The 11,726-nt window shown below is 36.3% G+C and overlaps 1 protein-coding gene across 1 annotated transcript; it reads right to left on the bottom strand.

The window, feature by feature from the left end:
* Positions 1 to 871: 871 nt before the first annotated feature.
* Positions 872 to 11,726, bottom strand: LOC124386840 (oxygen-regulated protein 1-like). Its single transcript, XM_046850824.1, is given in 5 exon segments — positions 872 to 2,282; positions 2,285 to 5,031; positions 7,494 to 7,644; positions 9,306 to 9,967; positions 11,640 to 11,726. Coding segments are annotated over 4 exon segments (4,950 nt in total). The 5' UTR covers positions 9,951 to 9,967; positions 11,640 to 11,726; the 3' UTR covers positions 872 to 875.

Genomic DNA, 11,726 nt, shown 5'->3' with positions numbered 1-11,726 from the left:
TTTGAGCTTTGTTTTAGGGAGAGTCCCAGAAGCATCATCCTGCCCAGATTGTTGCTCTTGCTCCATATATATTATATTGCTGTTTTTCTCTTCTCTACAAGCTTTCTGAAGTTCTGAAACGGATTCACAAATTTGGTTCTCTGCAAGTATCCAGTGCCCTTTGTCAATAAGATTAGCATCTCCAGATCGCACCTGTTCATTTAGTGTGACACAAGCAGTTGATGATTTCATGAGATCAGAAGTGTTTGTGGCACTGAAGTATGATACATCAGTAGTTACTTCATTGCATGTTTCGTGGTAGGAGGCCAGACTGGATACATTGGTTCTTCCAGGACCTTTTCTTTGTGTGGCCTTGAGGTTAGATGGGGAGCTCATTTTATCTGCACATACACTACTTGAATTACCTCTTCCATAGAGCCTCTCAATGGTTCTCCTGACAAAGCCTTTAGCTATGGCTAACCGACTTGAATCGTCCTCCCCACTGGATGTCTCTTGTGACCAGTTTCCCCCACTGTCTGTGGATTCTGGCTGGGAATCAGACAGGTCAGAATTTGGACTATGTAGTTGTCTCTGCCCATTCTGGGTTCTACTTTGGCTCTTAGCAAGAAACATATCTCTGATGAACTTCACTCTGTTAGCCTGAATGCTTCTTTCTGGCTCTTGTGCTAAAGAGCTGCTTCGGGAATCATAGCTAAATGATAGTGACGATAAGTGGGCTTTTGAGGCTGTGTCTATGAACTTACCTTTTAAAGAAACATTATTTAAGTTATCTGTGTCTGATACCTCAGTGTGACCCACAAATCTGTTCACTGACTTCTCACGTTGACTGCTAGGCCTTTGTGTACATGTTTCCAGGTTACTGATGAGCTCTGCTACTAAACTATTCTTCTTTTAACCTTTACTCTCTGTACTACAGCTTTTTTGATGCTACATTCTTTTTGATTATCAATATTTTCTTGCCGATAACATTCTGGTGCCTCCACAACTGCCTCTTGCTCCTCAGAATAAATCTCCTCTGGTTGATGTCTTGTCTCTCGTTCTAGACAAACAGCAAGCAAAGTAGTTTGCATTTCAGGTTGTCCAGGGTTCTTCTTTGCACTGTCCATTTTATTATGTAACTGCATGTGTGCTTGACTCAACAGTTCATCACTTTGCTGTTTTGCTTCTGACTCAACCATGGAATATTTCTGTTGTAAACCACTTGCTGGGCCTTTATCACTGACCTGATTTTCAAAGAATTTAATATGCTCCTCAGCAGAGGTTTCTTCTTCTAAACTAGATTTCTCCTCTTCAGAGCAGTCCAAGCCATCATTACTCTTATCTAATTTAGGATACATTTGACTATAATGCATTTTACTTGTATTCCTCAGGTCCTTCACTTCCTTCATTTCTTTATTGCTATCTAGCGGCTGAGAATATTTAGCGTCAGTGTCCATAATGTAATCTTCTGCTACACTCTCATCCTTAGAAATAATTCTTCCTTGTTTCACTCCACGCTGTTCACACACTGGCCTGTCTTTGATCTCCTCCATATTTATTTCTTGCCTTGCATATGTTTCCTGTTTCTCTTTATGTCTTATATCATTCTTCTCAGGTCTTTGTTGCTTTTCTTCCAAGATGTTTTCACAGATGTTAGAGTCTAGTATGCAGTCAGCCTGTTGTTTTTCTCCAGTAGGACAGGAATTTCTTTCCTGTTCATGAGTTACCACTTCTTTTTCAGTGCCACACGATGAATGCTGCATAATGACCCCAGAATTACTATGTTCATAAACTGCTTTTTTAATGACAAATTTAACATATGCATTTATATCTTCAAGCACACAGTCAGAGAATTTAAGTGTTTTTACACTTAAGTCTGATTCTGTATATCTATTCACCTCTTGGAGTGACTCATACAGCTCTCCTGATCCATCAACTTGGTTACCGCTGATGCTCTCCTTTTCTTGAATGTGAAGAGCAGCCAGCTCTTCTCTAACTCTGTCTGGAACCCCTAGTTCTTCCATGAGCCTTTGAATTGCCTCCTCTTCAGAGTTTAGCATATTGTAAGACCCCTCCCTGGTACACTCTGGGGTGACGTTGGAAAGGATGGATGTACTGCTCATATTTTGGAACCCTTTCCAGCTTTGCAGCAACTGATTAGATGCCGATTTCTGCAGGGAATTTAATTTTGCTACCAGCTGCTCTGCATCCTCAATAGCTGCCATCTCCTTAAGAGACTGAAGCATAAGCAAAGCCTCTGAGTAACTCAGGCTGGTGTCGTTAGGCGGAGTACATTCAGGTTCTCCAGACCATCCCTCAAAGTCATGACTGAAAGAAATGCTAGGAGCACTCTTGATGAGGAACCAAAAGTAGTGGCCAAGTGTGAGGAAAAGTCTGGCATGCTTTTCGATTTCTCCAAACAGGATCGCTGCTTGTGCTTTGTTGCTTCACGAAGTGAATGGATAGAATGGCAGAGCTCATCTAGAACATGCCTCATGTCAGGCCTTACTGCCATTTTGACTGTGTATGATTTTTCTGCTGGGAAAACTTGTTTTTCTTTACTTGATAGCGGACTTAAAAATGTATGTGCATCATTTTCACATGAGCCTACCAATCCCTGTGGGATAGTACATTTTGATCCCTTGGTCATCGCTAAATGTTTCGGCTTACATTGAAATGCTGCATTTTTTGAAAGGGCTGTTTTCTCTACACCTTGTGTACTGAATAATGATGCCTTAGACAAAGTGTTATTTTTGGGTATTTGTTCTATGGAGTGTTGGCTAGTTAAAGTCTTTTCTGAGGAAGGATCTCTACTAAGAGATGTTAGTTTTACATGGTTGTTTGCAAATCCATATGCACTATACAAAGGCTCTTCTTTGTTTTCATCTTTTTTCACATATTGTGTAAGTTGGATTATTTCTTGTTTAGAAGATAATGTGGATACACTATTATCTAAAACAGCTCTACTGGTCAATTGTGTATTATTTAAAGAAATATTTCTTGACAATTGGACATTTTCTTGTGAAAGAGTTTTGTGAACTGAACTTTTATTTGGTGATGAAGTATCTTCTATAGATGCTATTTGTCCATGATTATTTTTTAAAGAAAGATTCATTGGTAGAAGCATGCTCATTGAAGTGTTACTTTCAGACAACTTTGTGTCTGAAAATGTGTTCATTTGGGATAGCAATGAACTATCTTGGTCAGAACCTCTGGGCAAAATGTTACTTCTCTGTGATGAATTGACTAGCCCTTTTTTTGACAAATTTGGCATATTTCTGGGAAACTTGGCATATTTCTTCTTCGAGGCCAGTCTAGCACTAGGAGTTGCACAAGTTATCTCTAACTCCTGTACAGACTTGGATGATGGTGCCTGATTTTGGTCAGGAGCTGTTTCTGCTTCACTGGTCTGTAACCAGTGTTCCACATACTTGTTTAAGACTGAGGAAGAGTAATGTGGAGCAGGGAGAGATGAGGTTTCTTTAAGATCTTGTGTGGCTTGTTCTTCTTGCATTGATGATTGCCGTTTTAGGGTACATTTATTGGTTGATACATTAAGGAATTTTTGATTTGGAGATGTATTTCCACTTAGTTCCCCCTGGTATATGTTTTCTTCGGCAGGGTATTCGTCATTGCTGCACTGTTCTTCCACAGTAGGACTTTGCATTTGAAAAGCCTTGTGTAATGTGGAAGAAACACTTTTATGACCAATAGGTAGATTGGTTCTTTTATCTTTTGTTAATTTCTTGACAGATTTGGCTCTGCACTGTACAGTCATGCCTTTTATAGCTTCAGCCTGGTTAAAGACAGCATTTTTAATTTTCTTAATCTCTTTCATTATGTCAATTTTGCTTTCTTTTCTTTTATTTGCCAGACTGAATATGTGGGAACTGTGACTCTTTTTCACACTAACTCTTATTTTCTTTCTTTTTTTGCTCATATTTGCTGCTGAGACCACATTAGGAGCAAAGGTTTTACCATCTTTAGTCAGAGGAGTATGAATATTTGATGGTTTGTTTTTGATCTTAGGGTTGTTCTTTCTTTTACATAATGGTTGGTGCTCCATTGAAGATAAGAAATTATCCAGGCTTTGGAGAGAGTCATGAGCAGTGGCAGGTTTAGACTCAGATTCTAATTCTTTACTAGAAGAGGGAATCATTGTACTGGATGCAGATAATACAGCATCACACGTATTTATCTCATGAGCATAGATTTCTGTATTGGCAAAAAAATTATTCTGGCAAGTTTGTTGCTCATAGATGTGAAGCACTCTCTCTTGCCCACTATCCTGTATTTGCAAAATCTCTGCAGACTTATACATATTAGCTTGCATTTGTGAGAGGCATGTGCTACGAGGTTTAGGCACTGGGCGTTCATTGAACTGCCTTACCAACCAGTGCTCCTGCTCATTGCCTTGCTCTACCCTAGGGGTGTCCAATCTGTGCACAATATCTTGGCTCTCGGTTTCACCAAAGAATAGTTTTTGTTCAGAAAGTGGCTGCAAGGGATCTTTTATTTTGATGCTTTCCTCTGCTCTACCTTTCATCATCTCTTCATACAATGTTTGAACACATTTATTAGAAGAGACATTGTTATATTCTTCAGGACATCTTTGGATTGCTGAAACATCAGGGCCAATCTGGTCAGTTGAAGCTGCACTCAGATCAGAATGTAAATCCAAGTCAGATTTCATTTGACTTGTGACACTTTGCCGACTGAGGGTCGTCGTCCAATGAACAGTTTCCTCCTCTTTAATAGTCAAGCGCACTTTCATCTCTATGGTCATGCTGCCATCTTGGTTGACTCTAAATGTTTTCTCAATGTCATCATCACTGGGCATGCAGATGTATTCATTATTGTCACCGTCCATGCAGGTGACCGTATCTGTCCCTGCAACAGACTCCTGCAGATGACCAGTCTCTATTTCCACAGAACCAGTCGGGTAATATGCACTTTCTGCAAAACTGTTGTGTAACTGATTCACAATGAAGCGCTCTGAAGATGGTGAGAAAGGCAGAGATTTGGTGGTACTTGTCATAGATTTATTTTTTTCTTTAGAAGTAAATAATGATGCATTGGATTATGAAAGGAAAAGGAGAAGCAGTTGAAAATAGACATAAATCACAGACATTGTAGAAGAAGATGCATCAGGAAGATACCAGGATATCAGTTTGGTTATCCAGGCATGAAAGCATTAACAGGGAGAAAAAGGTAAGAGACTGGGATTAGAACAAAAAAAGATGTGAGCGAGTTATGCTGCATGTTACAAGATATAGATCAACACCTCAGCACTTATCACGTAATCGGAAACACAGACGGTCAACTATTTAGCATCATAATATGGTTTATTGGCAAAAGTGTGTTGACACACACACAAGGAATTTGGTTTCAGCAGTTGGTAAAATGACATTTATATATTATATATTTTAGAATATGTAGTGTCTTTTGTTTGCTGTAATGCTTGGTTGATTTAAATGCAAATAATATTGGATTTATATCACACTGCTCACACAGACTGTGTCTTTTTCAACACAGGGGATTACCGTATTTTTCGGACTATAAGCCATTATTTTTTTCCTATGTTTTGAACCCCGCGGCTTAAACAACGAAGCGGCTTATTTATGAATTTTTCCTGGGTTTTCCCTGTTTCACAAACTTCAAGCCAAAAAACTGAACCCTATAACATTAGACCAATGACATTTATGAATGGAAACGAAAAAACGCACTTCACCTGTGTTCTAAGCTGCATGGCATTGAGAGAAAAAACTTTTTTTCATCAATGAACAACGATGCCAAAAGATAAACTCCAGAGAGAAATAGTTGTAAAAAAAAAAGGATGAAGACAGTGAACAATGACTTTCTTGGTAGGTTATTGTTAAGATACAAGCCGTTGTAACGTGTTGAGTCTGGGTCATGGGATAGCTCGCTAACTCCAGTTGCAACAGAAATCATATAAGCACAGACAGGTTTCCAAAACTCGTGCTTTTTTATTTTTCTTAACAACAGCGTTACGGGTTAGTCAAAGAAACTTAGAAATGAGCATCAGAAAATAATAAGGACATATTCCTCAGTCTTGCACACATGCAGTAATAGCAGAAATATGCGGCGGCAGGCTATTCCCAAAATGCCGCTCTGCTCTTAAAGGAGCCACAACATATTTTACCCGTGTAACAAACACTGTCTTTCGTTAAAGCCTGTGTAAAGTTCATTAGTTTCAGTGTAGACATATAGACATTATAGACGGATTATACACAGGTGCGGCTTATTTATGTTTAAAATAAAATCTTTGTCAAATTCAGTGGGTGAGGCTTATATATGGGTGCGCTTAATAGTCTGGAAATTACGGTAAGTAATTTTACACACACCCTTTACTGGCAAATTTTTGTGATGTAAAAAACTAAACCAACATAAAATGTGTCAGATCTTTTTTGCTGTCTTTAACCTAATATAGCAACCAACATAAATGAAGTAAAAAACACGTCGATTTTTTTTTGTGAACCAAAGACAAACAATAACCTTTTGCTTCATACAATGGTCAGCCTTTTTGGCCAACCAACTAAATACATATTGATTTGGTGATTTGGAATGCTCCTGTTTTGAAAAAGATTTTTGTCCTGGCTCTGACTGGGTCATTCCACAATATTCATTATCTTCTGAAGCCTAAACCAACTTGATATGATCTAAACTCTGTTAACTTCAGATCGTATAAAGCTAGAAATCTGTAATTGTTCTTTATTATTAGCTTTGTAACAAAGTCCTAGTGGTTTTGACACAAGTAATTTTGTATTATTTTTCAAATGATTATATTTATTGCTATCCATTATCCTTTTATTTAGTAGACCCTAAGTATGTATTCAAGCAGCCCAATCGATTGATGCTGTCACCACCCTGCTTCACCATGTGTATAATTGAATTGATTGCAAATAAGCATAGGGTAGGCAGGTCTGTAACAATTCAAATTGTTTCTTTATTTCACTTCTGACCAAAACACATTTAGCCATTGGTTTGTTTGGCAAAATGTAAATAGGCTTTTTTTTTTACTTTCTAGACATCCTACTTTTTGTCACACCAATTGCAATATATTCCTGTATCTCCTTTGATGTTGCTGTAGGTCTCTTTGCATTTTCACTGAGTTTATTGCTGAATGTACTGTTTGTAGTAATTTCCCTGTTATACCCTTTTTTCCCACTTGTTGATAATAGTCAATTCTTTTGTCCATTCTTTTTTACCTCTGTCTTGATCAATACCCTCCCGCAATGATTTTTTTTTCCATCTATTATTCACTTTGATTTTTGTTGTTGCTATATCACATTAAAGTGAGAAAATTAGCTGATATGATTTTTCTTAGTTAATATTATAAAAGCTGGCAGTTTTAAAACATGGGTGATTTAGATTTTTTTGTATTTTTATAGATTGAAACACAAAGTTAAAAAAAGTGCATACCAAAGCAGTGAATGGTTCTTGCTGTACAAACATTTTACAAATATATTCTTTTTAAAGAGTGAGCGACTTACTGGTCACAGGATGCAGCCTTCCCACACTTTTTGCTGGCAGCCAAGTTGGAGTAAAAGGCTTTTGAACATCATAGTTTCTTTTTCTGAAAGGCTCACGGCCAGCAGCTACCAATATACCTGAGCACATGATGAGGGCAGGCAGTCCATCCACCTGTAATACAACACAATATATTTTAACAATAAACTTTGGAACTGTGCACCTAAGTGATATGCCAGTTACATGCTACAAACTCAAATTAAAAACAAAGCAAATGTCAATATTCTACTAATTAATTTTTATTGTGCGGCCAGTAATTAAAAAGATATTTAAAGTTAATTAAAACTCATTCATTGTGTTTTCATTTTATGTGTTATTCAAATGGATTTGTTCTATAACCAGCATTGTTTCTGTCATACTACTAATGAACACTGGCCCATTTTAGCCACAATTTCAATAAAGTGATTAAATTCGATTCAATGAGCAATACATTTTGGAATATTATTTAGTGGTCACACATCTTGACTACAGAGTATTCTCTCTTGTCTCAGGCTTTGTCTCAGGCTGCAGGGCAGCATAATAGGATAAAATGGCAAAGAAGCTTAATGCTGCAAGGTGATAGGTCATCTTTACCCATGTTATTTAGGCTCATAGATATTGTAGACAAGTCAATAACATGTGGAAAAACATCATCATGGACCACTATGGTTAAATAGAAAAATCTTCCAGAAAAGGTTTCTTTATAGAGAAATAACAGCTAATTATTAATAATTTTTATCACATTGAGTCAAACTATTAGGAACGAAAAAATGCATTTTACATAGGTAATTAGATGTCTAATCTTCAAACAATAAAAAAACACACATTATGACATTATGCCAGTTATGGTAAATATGTCTTAGGCAACAGGCAACTGCAAGTACAGGGGTACTGTTGGGGTGGTGTTATGGTAGTGAAGGTAATAGGGTTTTCATACTGTAAATCACTATATGATTTTTCTTTTTGTAAGTTGCATTATTTGCCAGTGGTTTTAATCAGGATTGTCTCTAGCACAAGCTAACAAGCTAGTGTTCAAGTACCAAAAAATAGTGTTATAGCAGATACCTCTGACTAACTGTATTTGGCAAAGAGAAGAAACATTTAACATCAGACACAAGCCTGTCCTTTTTAGTCAGCATAGCTTGTTTTACCATTTTAAAACAATCTAATATGTTTTTTACTGTATTCATGAATGCGTACATAGATCAAAGTATCTGAAGCCTTATGGTTGTTTGTCAACTTGCTAGTTTCTTTCAAATAAAATAATGATTAAATACTGTAATTTTTTCTGATACCCAGGTTTAAGATGTTTCTTAAGAATTTGATTCACTTTGATCATTTATATATACAATATAATATCCATTTGTATGTATTTTCAGCTGTTTTGTTTATGATCAATAAATACATTACAAAAAACTAGATACAAAATTTTAATCAGCAGTTATTGCTGTTTTGTGCAATTAACAGATTTCTTTCTCTATCGAATTTGTTAATTATTTTATTACCTTACAGCAATTTCATTACAAAAATTACCTTCATATACTAGACATAAACTATTTAGCTTTTTCTTTTGATTTTGTAGTGAATCACAGAAACAATACAAACCTTCACAGCACAGTTGGCATTCATTTACAGATTAGAAAACACCCTGTTTCCTCAGTTTTTGCAGAACACTTGCTAAACTGAACTGCAGGTGACAAAATAAGGTGAAATGTAAAAAAAAAAAAAAAAAAAAATAATTGAGCCTCAAAATTACAAAAGAGAGAAAATAGATGAAACATTGAGTGAGTTCTCACCCTCCTTCCATCTGGTGTGTGCAACCTGCGTACAGGGAAACACATGACCTCAGCTATACGATCAAGTAGTGCCTCGAAAGATTGTGTGGTCTTCTTCTGCAACAGGAGTGTGTGTTTAACTTCAGGATCTCCATTGCGGAAAACCACCAGCCTCTTTGGGGTGTGCAGCAGGGCAGCATTCTCGTTCCACTTTGCATTACGTGGGCCAGAATTCTGCTTTTCTCTCTGCCTCCTGTTGCTGACAGGCCTGGCATGGTACCATGGTGGTGGTTTTCGGCGTGCTTGCTCCAAGTCGATGGGCTTGACAGTGCGTTTATCTGAGCAAATGTATGAATGGCCGTGGTGAAGCTGATCGAGAGAACTGACTGATGTGTGGCCACTTGGTGTTGTAATAGTGCGGACTCCAAATGGTAGTGGAACACGCTTGGACAAGCTGTCTAACAGAGCCTCAAAGGTCTTGAATGTGCGGTTGTTAATGATCACCTGCAAACCACTAAATTGGGTATCTCCGCTTTTATAGAAACACACGTGTCTAGAGGCAAATGGTACACTCATGTACGGCTGCCGTGATGGTACCACGGTGTGGCCTGTGCCAGGGGGATGTTCCTGTAGTGCAGCCTTCTGCAATGCCGAAGCTTCATTCATAATCTTACTGTAAAGGTCTATAAAGTGCGAGAGTAAAAGGGAGAGAGAAAAATACAAAATAAACTGTATTTGATTTGAGTACAAAGATAAATACGAGAGTATTGCTGTCAAAATGGAAAAATACTTTCCATTATGGAATGAATGACATAAGCATGAAAAAATAGTACAGAATTGCCAGAGGACTGTATGTATATATATACAGTATATATATATATAATATAAGCAGTCCTGTATATGGTGATGCAGTGGCTGTAAACAAAATAAAAAAATTGAGACAAATTTACAGTGAATTGTCAAAATCATCATTAAGACTGTGGCAGATTCTGATCACGAGGAAAAACAAAATCTACTAATTCTCTCTTGTTGTTATATGATTATTTGTTTTCTTGTTTTAATAGTTAAATTTTTAATTCCTTTTATAATTATTAACTTGTTTAAAATAGCCAGGTCTGTCTGACAATAATGAAGTCATTCATTCAACTGATTTATTACAGCTTGAATCAGTTTTATGCCCAGGGTCTAAAATGGGTTGTTACCAGCATTAAAAAAAAATAAGGTTGGCTCAGTAAGAAATAAAAAAACAAACAAAAGAAACGGTAAAACAAATGAAAAAGATATAGTTCTTTAAAATGTTTGAAAAGGTTTTTTGGACCTGGAAATGTCTAAATGTAATGAGACTTGATTGATCCTTAAGGTATTAGTATCAGTATCAAAAATGAAAAGGTATTGCAGCGCCATCACTAATTTCTATGACTCAATTCAGACTGCGTCAGTGTACTGAATATCTTTTTATCTCATTAAATGTAATCGGCATCCAGGAGGCAAATATAAGAATGTGCACAATCAAACAATTTAATCTGATTTACTATTTAAGTAACTTGTTGCTGCCGTTTTATACGTATAAATTATATTTGTCCTATAGTTCATATAATAGTTTTTTCTTTTAACCTTAAAAAACCTTCTGTGGTCATGTCATTCCCTCTGTCATGGCCACAGGCTTAAGCTCTTCTCATTGTACAAATTCAGCTGACTACAGTGTTTGTGTGTGTAGTGAGTATACTACCTACAACCAGTTGCCAAAAATAGTCTTCAGAACAACCAAACAAATATCAGTCAGTATGCATTTGATGCATCACAGGAAAACAAACATGTTCTAGCTTGACATAAACTCTTATGTACTTTGCCTTTAAATTAGAAAAATCTAAAAAACACAGCATCAAAATATTAGATGAATCCCTTTCTGTTTAGTTTCTTAAGTACTGACAGAATAAACATTTAAGTAACCAACCCAGATATTACATAAAAACAAACATTAAGTTATATACAAATGTTACAATGTACTATATTTATATTGTATAGCTGTCTTTCAGTATAATAATTTCAATTATACATTTTTTATTAATATTCTTTATCTCTCTTTTATCTCTTTTATTTATATTTCATCTCTGAATAGAAATGTTTAAAATATGTCTATTCAGAGAATACAAATCATTTCATCATCAGCTATTCTTTCATCAGCTATTATTTATCTATATTTTATTTATTTGCATACTAAAACCATTAGAGCACTAGATACAAACATGAACAGAAAATGTACTATTTGATCTCTGTTAACAAGAAAAGCCAATAGACATATATATAGTATTATTTTAAATGAATAAAACACAGAATAAGGATTTCCACACTTACAAAGGTTTCCATATTGAGCTGAAAGGTGTTTAACTGCTCTCTCATGCTGCTCGGTGGAGCACAGTTAGCTGGTGGAGACTGATAGTT

The sequence above is a fragment of the Silurus meridionalis genome, chromosome 6, assembly GCF_014805685.1.
Source record: "Silurus meridionalis isolate SWU-2019-XX chromosome 6, ASM1480568v1, whole genome shotgun sequence".
In the NCBI taxonomy this organism is placed as follows: domain Eukaryota; kingdom Metazoa; phylum Chordata; class Actinopteri; order Siluriformes; family Siluridae; genus Silurus; species Silurus meridionalis.
The sequence above is the reverse complement of the archived record's forward strand: the minus strand, read 5'-3'. Positions and strand labels throughout refer to the sequence as shown.